Below are 14,035 nucleotides of genomic sequence, written 5' to 3' on the forward strand. Positions count from 1 at the left end.
GGGAGGAAATCGGAGCACCCAGGGGGAAACTCACACAGCCATGGGGGAGAACACACAAACTCCTTACAGGGAGCGTCGGGAATTGAACCCAGGTACTGTAAAGCATTATGATAACCTCTACGCTACCATGCCGGTCCATATATAATGCTGAGATACATCCCAGGATGCACTGGAACACACCATCGGTGATGTAACCTGAGGTCATCGGGTGTTTCGGGTCTTTCAACATCAGACACTCTCGCACAGGAGATCCAGCCAGGGTTGATCAGGCCCCGGCTTATGACCCAACAGCATTGGATCATGGGTCACACCTCCTGATCCATAGCCATCCGGAGGCTCGCTTTGTGATTGTCCTGATGGCTCTCTTCTTAGGAGCCCCCGTAATGCCAAGAGGAGAATAGGATGATAATATATATATATATATCAGTCCAGCTCAGGTGCAATGAGCCTCTGTCTGTACCTTACATTTCAATGATTCATTAACTAAAGACAAAATGAGTGCATCATGTTATGTCACAAGAACAGGGAAGAGTGACTGAGAGAAAAAAGCAGCTTCTTTTTCCCACCTTCCCCTCACCAAATGTTAATCCTTGTCAACTTTGCTCTCTCTCATAAGGCCTACTTCACTCAGCCCATGGTTGCTGCTGCTGTCATTGTTCACCTGGCCTCTGATGGAATTAGCCTCATTGAACAAAAGCAGGAATCAATCTCAGTTCACTTGGTTGACACAAAGGATCAGAATCATGACCTGGGTAAGTCTTTACTTCACAAAGCACAAATGGATCATATGTAGAAAGGATGTCGTTATTGCCAAGCCTGAAGGAAGCATAAATGAGCGGAGTGGCCCAAGTGCAGAGGAGCACAAAGAAATACTTTAGGAACACAATGAAGACAAAGACCAGCAGATGGACAGGGTGAAAGGAAAATTAAGTGATGCAATCTCTCTCTTTCTCACTCAGACACACGCACACATACATATGCACACATACAAATACTCAGGCACACACACACACACACACACACATATATATATATATATATATATATATTACATCCACATATATACCACACACACACACCCTGTGTATGCACAAACTTACACCATGCACATAAACACACATGCACCCTGTGTTCACAGATACCCATTCACACGCACGTTACTTCCTTCACAAGATACTCCTTGTTATGTCTTTGAAATGTCTGAGCTCTTTCTCAGAAGCACACATCCTTAATCCGTTCCTGTCCCTGAAGGCTTTTGACTTTGCATTTTCTCCTTTCTTTCTGCTAAGAATTCATCTTTTTTGTGAATTTGGATATTACTGCATCTTCACTTGGAGATCACTGTTCTCTACATGGCAACATTAACCAAAGACCCACTGAACTCTGCTGCTCTGAGAACTTGAGAACTCTGGCCTAATCATAATTTCCCGTATAACCAAAAGTATAAAATCAGTCTATTTAAATGTATATTTTGTACATAAACACATATTTTCAACATCCCAGTTATCCAGCGGCTTTTGCATCTGCACACAATTTTTTATGTTGAGTTGAGGCAAATCCTTCACTATTACTGGAGATATTGGTGTAGAGTAAAATAGTTTCTTGAATTCCACAGCAAATAACACCTGTGAGTTTGCTGACTGAATTTGACAATATGAATATGGGATGCAGGCTCTTGAACCTTGCCAGCATTTTCTCACCTTCCAGAGATTTAAGAAGTGTCACTACTCCGCTTTTGTGCTAAAATTGTTGTGCAGATTAAGACTTTTTCCATAAGACTTAAGTACCTGGCAGAAAGTTTGGCCAGGTGGATTCAGAATTGGCTTGCCTGCAGAAGGCAGAGGGTGGTGGTAGAGGGAGTACATTCAGATTGGAGCATTGTGACCAGTGGTGTCCCACAAGGATCAGTTCTGGGACCTCTACTTTTCGTGATTTTTATTAACGACCTGGATGTGGGGGTAGAAGGGTGGGTTGGCAAGTTTGCAGATGACGCAAAGGTTGGTGGTGTTGCAGATAGTGTAGAGGATTGTCGAAGATTACAGAGAGACATTGATAGGATGCAGAAGTGGGCTGAGAAGTGGCAGATAGAGTTCAACCCGGTGAAGTGTGAGGTGGTACACTTTGGAAGGACAAACTCCAAGGCAGAGTACAAAATCAATGGCAGGATACTTGGTAGTGTGGAGGAGCAGAGGGATCTCGGGGTACATGTCCACAGATCCCTGAAAGTTGCCTCACAGGTAGATGGGGTAGTTAAGAAAGCTTATGGGGTGTTAGCTTTCATAAGTCGAGGGATAGAGTTTAAGAGTCGCGATGTAATGATGCAGTTCTAAAAAACTCTGGTTAGGCCACACTTGGAGTACTGTGTCCAGTTCTGGTCGCCACACTATAGGAAGGATGTGGAAGCATTGGAAAGGGTACAGAGGAGATTTACCAGGATGCTGCCTGGTTTAGAGAGCATAGATTATGATCAGAGATTAAGGGAGCTAGGGCTTTACTCTTTCGAGAGAAGGAGGATGAGAGGAGACATGATAGAGGTGTACAAGATAATAATAGATAGAGTGGATAGCCAGCGCCTCTTCCCCAGGGCACCACTGCTGAATACAAGAGGACATGGCTTTAAGGTAAGGGGTGGGAAGTTCAAGGGGGATATTAGAGGAATGTTTTTTACTCAAGAGAGTGGTTGGTGCATGGAATGTACTGCCTGAGTCAGTGGTGGAGGCAGATACACTAGTGAAGTTTAAGAGACTACTAGACAGGTATATGGAGGAATTTAAGTTGGGGGCTTATATGGGAAGCAGGGTTTGAGGGTCAGCACAATATTGTGGGCCGAAGGGCCTGTACTGTGCTGTACTATTCTATGTTAAACAACACTACGAAGAATTTCAAAACCCGATTATTTTGCAGCTTTGCCTTAAAACTGCAGAGACGGGATTGGGACTGCACACTCGGGTAGTGGTTACACACAACATTTTATGATACGAGTGTCCCGGGTTCAATTCTCAACACTGCCTGTAAGGAGCTTGTACACTCTCCCTATGTCCGTGTGGGTTTCCTCCAACAGTCCAATAATGTACCAGTAGTAGGTTAATTGGTCATTGTAAATTGTCCCGTGATTAGGTGAGGATTAAACCGGGGGATTGCTGTTTGGCAAGGCTCGAAGGGCCGAAAGGGCCTATTCTGCACTGTATTTCAATAAATAAATAAATCCCAAAAATCAGGAAGTTATATCTGGAACTCAGAACTGCTCAGATCAGGGAACATAATGAAACTAATGTTTTCTTTTAGGATGTGAGAATGTTGAGGATTAAATATGCAGAGTCAACTGATCGATTGCAGATGCATATGAATTAGAATAAACAATTCATAGCATATTTCACAATTCATTAAGATCGCAGCTAGTCTAACTGAATGGCAAATAAAAGCTTGGCTAAATGTCCTCTGTGCTCGTTCCTTTCTTGATGGATGTCAGTGTGTGTTAAACCTCAACAATCACAAACAATTCCCTTACGCTTTTCTATAAAAACAAATGTTCACTTAAACAACTGCTGTTATAAACTGCTGTCAAATATTTAAATTCCAACCTTGTTTTTCTGTACAAGGTACAGTTAGTTCCGTGTTGGACTAAGAGCAGCAGAACTAGAAAGGGAAGTAAGCCATTCCTAATTAGTAGGTCACAGATGTGAATGGGGGAGGTGGCACTTGTGTTTGGAAAGGATAGTTTTAATGGAATATATGTCTGTTGTAAAACAAACTGTAAAACCAACCTACTTTTGTCATTGCTTCCCATGCAGTAATTTGCGGTTTTGAAGTTTTTTTTCTGTGTGGGGGACCTCTCACAAACACTGCCAATTGCAGGGACAGCTGTTCTAGCTTCTCAAAGCTACCCGAAGGATAGGAAAGCTATCCCTGCAGAAAAGGTTTTGTTTAATTAGGATACACCAAAAATAGCACACCAGTATGATGTACAATGCAGCAATGCAATAGCAGATGGGTAGGTCTGATTATCTTGTGGAATACCAATGCAAAGATCTATGTTATACACATTTTTGATGATGATAAAGGCTGTTTTGGTAAATAAACACCTGAGGACTGTGTTAGCAACATTCTATGTTTTAAAACACTTTCTTCATTTCATTATTATTGGTTAAATGCATTTTCTTCTCCGTGAAAATTTATACTGTAGTTTCAAAGACTGATCTTTAATGCTTGGTGTTTGTTTCCCGCTTTTGTTTTCTGCAGGAAAGCACCTTTTAAACTGTCGGAACAACCCCCTCGTTATCCCTGTCATTCATGACCTCAGCAAGCCATTCTACAGGACCTCAGCCATTCTAATTACCTTCACTTCAGTGTACGTTGCCATCTCTGGGGTGGCCCTTCGCTCCTTCCACAACTTTGACCCCATTACAATTAGTAGCTGCCAAAGCAGTGAGATGTACAATCCCACGGAACAGAGGTGAGCCTTGATACCACCTTTTAACTTCTTTTAATCAGTGGGTTCCCAGATAAAATAATGATGTTGACAGAACCTATCGCTTGCAATCAATCCATCCTGCTCTTCTTCCTAGCTAACAGAACTGGAAAAAAAATTTATCTCTTTCAAGAGGACAACAAAAGAAAATGTCCATCAGGAATAGATGGAGATAGATCCAAAAGCCCCCAGGTTCAATGTGGCTGTATGTGCTGAGCTCACTGGCCTTGAGTATGAATCTCCTTCTGACCTCAGAACCTGAAAGCTGGGCGTTAGATGGAGAAAAATAAAGAGGCAGCCTTTCTGTTGCCTTGTCGTTATTGGCATCCTGCCCCTTGACCATACTGTTTCTCCCAGTCTAAACTGCCTTCCAATAAGAGTCTGGTTCCCACTGCATCCACAAGGTCCAGCTTATAAGGCAGTGTTAGACCTGTCCATGTGCAATTGGCTGGCTGTTCCGACAGACCAGCTTTGGCAGCTAACGTCAGGTTCACTGACTATCAGGGCTGTCACTATCATCAAATGTATTTGGCACAGATGTTAAGAGAAAAAAAAAAGCAGCTTCCCCTGCCACCTCCAACCCCCAAACACATATACACACATACACACACAACTGAATCAAATAATGCTTTCTTTTCTCATAGGAGCCAAATTTTCCCCATTCACATAAAGGGATGGGTGTAGTTGTGCCTGAGCCAGGATTCACAAACAGATTTCACAGGCTGGGAACTGGGAAATTTATGGAACTTGGCACTACCTTGGTGGTTTCACTGGCAGGCATCCTGTGATTGGGCATCGGCCTAGTTTTGAACTTACCTGCTGACAGATCCATGTGTGAGGTGTGACCCAGTATCTCAAGCATTAAGTTCAACTCCAATCTCCCTCTGCAGTGCCCCTTCTTCAAAGTAATACTTAAACAGGTACTGGAAAGGGCAGGGTGAAGCAGTCTCCTCTGAAACAGACCTCTATTATTCCCCTGATGAAAACCAACCATTGGACCTCCACTATTCCCCTGTAGACAACCAAAATACAATGGACTTCCACTGTTCCCCCTGTGGGCAACTAGCCAATGGACATCAAGTGTTCACTCAGTTTATGACATGACGAATAGGTGTTAGCTAGTAACCATGGTACCCACTAGCCCAAAAGTGATTGGGAGGAGGAGGGGGAGAGCAAATTAAGAACAAAAAAGTAAACACAAGCTCTGTGTACCCTGACTTCACCAAGGGAATTTGTAATGTCCATTTTGAATTGTGAAAACATTTGATACAGTGATTTAGATGTCAGATGATAAGAAAAAATGCATTATGTAACGGGAAGAAATGTGTACCTCAGCAGAATTCCTATTTAGTTAAAATATCATTGAGAGTTGCAGAACGGCAGGCGTGGACTCTGAGATTTATTGATAATACAGATGGGTGACCTGAAGGTATGAAATGTGAAAAGGTAGTGTGCTGCGATCTGTTTCTATTTCCATCTCATCAGAGCAGTGTTACCTTCTAAGCTTATAGTAATTATATGTTGAAAGAAATTGCATAATCTTTTAATTCATAAGTAAGTGAACTCCTGAGTTAAATATATTTCCCATTATTTGTGCCATTCAAGATTTGAAACAAGCATCTATTGTGTAAGCAATGACAACAATAAGTTCTTTCATTCACGTGATGCCTTTGTATAGCAAAACAATGCAAAATGCTTGAAGGTAAAATTTTTGGATATGAATTGATGATGAATAACCTCTGGTGTTATTTGACTAAATGACCAAAAGTTAAGCCAGAGTTTGGCTTTGAAGAAAAGAGAGCTGCTGCCTCAAAGCACCAGAGACATGGGTTCAGTCCTGACCGTGGGTGCTGTCTGCATACACATTCATCCAACTAAAAGTAAAGATTTCTTCTGAGTGCTCCAGTTGTTTCCCACATCTCAATGAGTGTCTTCTAATTTAAAAGGTTAATTGTCTTCTAAATTTTCCCTCATCTGTACATGAGTGGTGGAATCTAGAGTAAGTTAATGAGGATGTGAAGAGAAATTTAAAAAAAATTGGATTAATGTAGGATGAATGTAAATGGGTGATTGGATTTGGTGAGCTAAAGGACCTGTTTTTGTGCTATATCTCTCCTTGACTCTGCACTTAGGGCAGACTTGTGAAGCAGGAATAACGGCGGAGATGACTAGATCAGAATTGGAGGAGACAAAATTTGGTGTGTCACAGCGTAGAAGAACATCATAAAGCAAGTGAAAGACATAACACTGGAAGACTTTGAAACAAAACTGAGAAATTTAAAGCTAAGAATATTAATTGGAAAAAAAGGACGATCCGAGAAAGCACTACCAAATGAATGACTAACTTCAAATCCACAATGCCATTTAATTAATGAGGAATGCTTCCCTTTAGGCATAGGTTTGAAAATACATGATTTGCTGTTGTTCTGTAGAAACAAGTATGGACTCAGCATTTGAGAACTGAGGGAAACATTCTTCATTAATTAAATGCGTTTGCAACAAGGATAGAGAGACCAAAAAGTTGCTGGGCTTCTATTCCATGCCATCAGCAGTAGAAAGAATACAAAGGATCTAGCTCAGGGATATTCCCAATAAATGGTTAGACACTGCCCTCAGTTCCTGGTCATGGCTGGAGCTCACCAATAGGAGAGCAAGATAGGTGGGAAGTTGCTAGCACTGAACTCCTCAGTTGGGGATCTACTCTGGCAGTTTTGCGAAGGCCTCCTTCTGAAAAACTGAGCATTCATCGAAAGGATAATGTTCCCCACCCCTCCCCGCCAACAGAAGCACATTCATAAAATACACTGTAATATAATTGTCACATGTCATTATCTTCTCTCACTGGTCCAAGCAATTCAATACACTCAGCTGCAACATGTCAGCATCACAAATGATTCAAACTCAAATAATGCATATGTAAAATATTTGAGAGGCTGTTACACAAGACCCAGCCCCCTTCAAGAGGGAGTACATTTTGCATGCTCTGACAGGCACGCTGACACGGCCAGCAAAGTCAAAGAGGACAATGGTCATGCTCCTGCCTGGTCACCATACTTACAAGAGACTGTGCATAGACACAGATGGCACCAGATCACAGAAGTGGTTTCCTTGTACACATTGCACACGTCCAAGCTCCTCTATGCTTTATTTATAAAGGACATTGAAAGAAAATTATGTACTTCATCTCACTGGACCCAAGCCCTTGATTTTCACTTGATTGTATATTGGAATTAAATCGGCCAGCACATGGGAGTGTGGCACAATGTGACTGAATTGATCCTTTGAATGCACCTGTGCATTCGGTCGCTAAGACTTAGGAATTACCACACTAATATTGTCTGCAGCATTGAAAATGGTAGTAGAGCAGGATGAAGAAAAACTTTTTAACTGGAACTCAATACCCATAAAGGTGTTGGAAACAAAATCAATTGGGGCTCTCAGGAGGAAATTTGATAGCCCCGATAGAAAATAATTTTCAGGACCACGTGAAAAGTGTGGCACAAAGGGACTGACTGATTGCTCAACATGACAGCTGGAGTGTTTATCAATTCTGTAAGTTACTGTAAGCATTGGGAACATCAAAGAAAAATAATACCACAGGAAATGATCTATATCCACAGTGAGTCAGGCAGCCTCTGTGGAGAGAGAAATAAATTAACTGTTCAAGTTAAATAGTGCTAATATTTCCTCAGAACCCAAAATATTACTGGTTTTTGCTCCACAGATTCTGCCCGACCGGCTGAATATTTCAAGCATTCTGTTTTCCCTTAAGAATTCTAGCATCTGCAGTTTTTTTTTGCTAACTGAATCAGAAACCAATGTTAGTTGATTACGAGAGGAAAGATCAGTGCAAGATATAAACTAGCTGAAGCTGTGTCACTGTGACCTGACAGGATGTCTTCTCAAAAGTTAAATAGCTTCCAGCACAGGTAAAATGTAAAAGTTATTATGGATAATGATGTAAGCCAATGTTCAAGAAAGAAATTTTGCTCACAAACTAATATCAGAATCAGAATCAGCTTTAATATCACTGGCATATCTCATAAAATTTATTAACTTTATGGCAGCAGTAAAATAAAATACATGATACATAAATATACAGAAAAAAACTGAGTTACAGGAAGTAAATATATGTCTATTGAAGAGTTAATTTAAAATAATTAGTGCAAAAAAAAACAGAAATAAAGAAGTAGCGAGGTAGTGTTCATGGGTTCAATGCCCATTTAGAAATTGGATGGCAGAGGGGAAGAAGCTGTTCCTGAGTTGCTGACTGGGTGCCTTCAAGCTTCCTTACCTCCTTCCTGACAGTAACAATGAGAAGCGGGCATATCCTGGGTGGAGGAGGATCGTCAACGATGGACACTGCCTTCCTAAGGCATCACTCCTTGAAGATGTCTTGGATACTGTGGAGGATACTCATGAAGGAGCTGACTCATTTTACAAGTTTCTGTGGCTTACTTCGATCTTGTGCAGTAGCTCCCCCCACCTTACGTAATGGTGATGCAACCACTCAGAATGCTCTCCACAGTACATTTGTAGAAGTTTTTGGTGTTTTAGTTGACAAACCAAATCTGCTCATACAGGCATCCATTAGTCTCGTGAGACCATGGATTTGCGCCTTGGAAGGTTTCCAGGTTGTATGGAAGGTTGAATGGAAGACCGGTAGTTGCCCATGCTGCAAGTCTCCCCTCTCCACACCACCAATGTTGTCCAAGGGAAGGGCACTAGGCACCAGTGTTGTCGCAGAGCAATGTGTGGTTAAGTGCCCTGCTCAAGGACACAATGTGCTGCCTCAGCTGAGGCTCAAGCTAGCAACCTTCAGATCACTAGACCAACGCCTTAACCACTTGGCCACGTGCCAACAACCTGCTCAAACTCCAAGTGAAATATAGCTTTGCCATGCCTTCTTTACACCTGCATCAATATATTGCATGCAGGTTAGGTCCTCAGTGATACTGACACCCAGGAACTTGAAATTGCTCACTCTCTCCACTTCTGATCCCTCTACGAGGAACAGTTTGTGTTCCCTTGCCTTAGCCTTTCTGAAGTCCACAATCAGCTCTTTCATCTTCCTCATATATAGTATTCATAACTTTAAGTAATTCAGCCAAATCAAACTTGGACCTAAAGCGGGAGAATATGAGTTTTACTCATTTTATAGATATGGACAAGGCTAACATTCATTGGCCAGCCTTAATTGCCCCTAGTATTGGTAAACCGCATTCTTGAATTGCTGCAACCATTCTGATTAGGGTGCACCTCTGTAGATTCGGTTCCTGGATTTAGATTTTGTTTTGCTGAAAATATAGTGATATATTTCCAGGTGAGTGCAGTGAACGAATTGATAGGAAAACTGCAAGAGCTGGTGTTCCCATGCACTTAATGACTTAGTTCTTCCTGAATGATGGAGATTCCAGGTTTGTGAGGTGCCACTGGAGTGGCCAGGACAAGTAAATGTGGTGCATTTTGCAGGTGGCACAGACTTTCGAACAGTGTCCTGTTAGTGGAGGGTGTGGATGTTTAGGGTGATTGAATGAATACCAAACAAGTGAGGTACTTTGTCAGAGACCAGTCACTAATGTGATGAAGCCGGCAATTTATGGTCCTTAGAACAACTGATGCTGGTCTTTTGATTGTCCCTCCATCTCAAAACTGAGTCTTATTGAAAAGCTTTCCATTGTGTTCATTTTTGTGGTAATGTCATCAGTAAGCATTGAAGGAAATGCAGATCATTTGATGTGCTTTTGTTTCTGAAGGGAATTTAATATGACACCATCTGATTCTCTTTCCATTGCTTAAAAGCAGCAAATTAAATTGCACCATTTAAGCACAGATCACTGAGAGAGATTGGAAGCTTTACTTAAACTCCCAGTTTTTAAATTCCGTGATTGCTAATTGCAGCAGCACAGATGAGTCACTGAATCAGGCCCCTTTACACGACCACAACTGTGTTAGGGTTAATTGAAGACTCCGGCTTTGCCATTTTGTATTGCACTGCAGGAGAGCCAAAAGCTTCAGTCTAGGAGGTGGGACTGGGTTTCCCCAGGGTCCTAGTGTCAGCTGCACTCAACCACATTGCGGATAGTGTATTGCAATTATGCAGACATCCCACCTCTCCCGGAACTTCCCGGAGTCTCCCGCATATTAATAGTGGCTACCTGATGCCCGCAAATTATATACAACATCACGGAAATCAATTTTTTTGAGAGCGAGCGAGAGAAAAGCAAGAGAGAGCGTGAGATCAACCACGAGAGAGAGGGCGCGCGAGAGAGAGCGAGCGAGCAAGCGAGAGCGCTTGAGAGCGCGAGAGCGACCACGAGAGAGAGAGCGAGCGAGAGCGCGACATGGCAGAGTGTTCCAAAAAAAAATATAAAACGTACATCACCCCAGACTACACTAAAGTGTACCCCTGCCTAATAGGGGCCAAAATAATGACAGTGTTGCTCGCTGCGCTGTTTGCAACAATGACTTTTCTATTGCCCATGGTGGGTTAAGACTGTAAAAGACATGTTGAGGTGAGTTTAACAGGTGTCATTCATTCATTAGCATAACTAACATTATTTAAACTAGCTGGCCAGCTGCTAAGGAGCTACTCTATTGTAGACATCCCACCTCTCCTGGAAGTCTCCCGCAAATTGAGATGTCTGAATTATGAGTGTAACCAATTTCATCAAAAGATGTTCAAATTGAATCATACACATTAACTAATATGCTCACAAGCATAATATATTTCACAAAGTTTCTTATCAATCCTGGAATCCATTTATTTGACCTTCATTTACCTGATCTACATGACCTGCCTACCACCCCCCCTGTAGTTCCCCACCTCCTTCCCTTCGTTCCATGGTCTTCTGTCCGGGCCTATCAGATTCCTTGTTCTTCAGCCCTTTTCCTCATCCATTCATCACCTCCTGGCTTCTCACATCATTCCCCTCCACCACTCACCTAGACTCCCCCCCACCCCCACCATCCCACCTTTTTATTCTGGTTTCCATCTGCTTTCTTTGCAATCTGGATTAAAGATCTCAGCCCAAAGTATGGACTGTTTGCTTTCCTCCATAGATACTGCCCAGCCTGCTGAGTTCTTCCAGCATTGTGTGCATGTGTAGCCCGACATAATCAACTCTAGTTAATTAAATTCCCAAGCACACTATCTACTGGTTCAAGAAAGCAGCCAATAATCATCAAACAACTGGGGATCAAAACTATATGCCAATCTTGTAAGTACAGTACTGGGAATAAATTTTCCTTTGGCCATATGAATCACACACCATTTGGTGTAAACAACTGAAAATTCCAGTAATACACACAAACGTACACATGTTTACACATTCTTGTATGCACACATGAAAAATGAATTAACATAAGAAAATCTGCAGACGCTGGAAATCCAAGCATCACACGTAAGATGCTGGAGGAACTCAGCAGGCCTGGCAGGTTCTATGGAAAAGAGTATAGTTGACGTTTTGGGCCAAGGCCCTTCATCAGGACATCTGATGAATGGTCATGGCTCGAAACGGCAACTGTTTACTCTTTTCCATGGATGCTGCCTGACCCGCTGAGTTTCTCCTGCATTTTGTGTGTGTGTTAAATGAATTAACATGCTGTCTAAGGTGAGCATTTTTAATCACTTCTCATGGAGTCATAGAGTTATACAGTTCAGAAATAGGCCTTGGGCCTAAACAGTTCTGCGATGCCTTCCTGAGCTCATCCCATTTGCTTATGTTTGGCCGTATCCCTCTGAACTCTCTATATTCATGTACCTGCTTAATCCCTTTTATAACTGTACTCACCTTAAACCTCTGCCTCTATTTTTAGACACCCTACACTGGGAAAAAGACCATGCTAATCCATCTTATCTGTGCCCCTTGTGGCGTTCCTCTGGGGCCAAGGTGCAAAACATTCAAAATAGCAAACATTCAAAAATAGCGAGTAACATAATTCAAAATTCCTAAGCTAATTTCCTATCCATGCTTTTACTTTGTCTTTTAAGGTTCCCAATAGCAACCATTTTATTCTCAACAGTACGCTGTTATTTTATCTAAGTTAATTGAACACAGTGAGTTTTTATGTTGCAAGGTCACTACTCAGCCTCGTTCATGACAGGAACAACAGTTCAAGCCATTCCAGTTTCTCCTTATAACTCCAACCCTCTACACCCTACAACATCCTTGTGCATCTTTTCTATACCTGCTCAAGTTTAACAACAATCTCCCCATAGTATAAAAACAGGAATGCACGCAATACTCTATGTGCCTCTCTTTCATGGCATTCAGTCCACCTGGCTCCCAAAGACTTCCCACATTTTCTGTAGGTTTTGTTGGAACTGACAAAAACAACTGCTCTTGCATCATAAAAACTCCTTATGTTCAATTAAAATAACAGAATACTGATGAGGATAATATGGTTGCTACTGTCCACATAGATTTGATGAGCCTAAACAAACTTGTTGGCGAAACTGGGGCCCTTAAAAGGCAAAATAGCAGCATGGTTGGGAAATTAGGTTAGGAATTTTGAATCACGTTACTCGCTGTTTTTGAATGTTTGCTTGCCACTTTGAATGCTTTGCTCCTTGGCCCCAGAAAAACACTGTCTCATTCGGCTGTATCCATGTATGGTTTGAATAATAATTAAACATGATTTGATTTGATTTGATTAGCTTAGGGACAGAACATACACTGAACAGAGGAGAGTATCAGTGTCACTCCTTAAGGATCAGTACTAGGTCCACTGCTTTTCTTGACATGTATTAGAACCTTTAAGGTGCAGACATGGCACATTCACTAATTTGTGGATGATAATCAACATGCAGGTGAGTAAGCAGTTAAAGAGACAGCACTAGACTTCAAGAGAACAATGGATAAATTTTTTTCACAGAGCAGTGCAAAGTGATATATTTTGAGAATCAACATAAATAAGTGGATACAACTCTAAAGAGCTAACAGGAACAGATATTGAAGATGATTTGCCTGATTGAAGAAGTGGTTATATAAAGTCATACTGGGCTTTAAACAGGCAAACGGGTGATATTAGTCAAAAGAAACTAAAGGAGCCATAAGCAAAAACATATTCAAGCGCAGCGAACAGTTACGATCTCAAACAAGTAGCTTCAAAAGCATTGACTTCAAAAAAGATTTCGATAGGAAGTCAGGAATTAGTAAGTATGTGCAGGGCTACAGGGAACGGATGGGAGAATGGAAACAACCAGGCTGCTTTCTCAATGTGATAGCATGGATCCAAAGGGTCAAATGTTCCTTTTCAGTGCTGTCATCATTCAAGGATTACAAATGCAAATCACAGCTGATCTTTCTTCCTTCCACAGTCAGTTGAGCCAAATGTAACATGCAAAAATTTAGTATATGCTACCTCAGGGCAGACATGAATTGTTGTCAATATGTCTCAGTGTAACACAGGAGAGTACTTAACCAGCAAGCCAACAATACTTTACCACTTTACAAGCAGAGAAGCGATGTTTACTTTTTAAATTTTCACTTTAAGATTTAATCAGCTCATTCTTTTGATTGAAGCAGTTATTTCTTGCACTGAAAGTTACAAAAATACTTTAAT

General features: G+C 41.6%; 1 protein-coding gene across 1 annotated transcript in view; it reads left to right on the forward strand.

The window, feature by feature from the left end:
* The window catches only part of LOC134359926 (pappalysin-1-like), a 365,925-nt gene that overhangs the window by 159,191 nt on the left and 192,699 nt on the right, over nt 1-14,035 (forward strand). The window contains exons 12-13 of the mRNA XM_063073788.1: nt 617-752; nt 4,240-4,453. Coding sequence (XP_062929858.1) covers nt 617-752; nt 4,240-4,453 — 350 coding nt within the window. The remainder of the gene's footprint in view (nt 1-616; nt 753-4,239; nt 4,454-14,035) is intronic.

Source organism: Mobula hypostoma, chromosome 21 (genome assembly GCF_963921235.1).
Source record: "Mobula hypostoma chromosome 21, sMobHyp1.1, whole genome shotgun sequence".
Taxonomy (NCBI): domain Eukaryota; kingdom Metazoa; phylum Chordata; class Chondrichthyes; order Myliobatiformes; family Myliobatidae; genus Mobula; species Mobula hypostoma.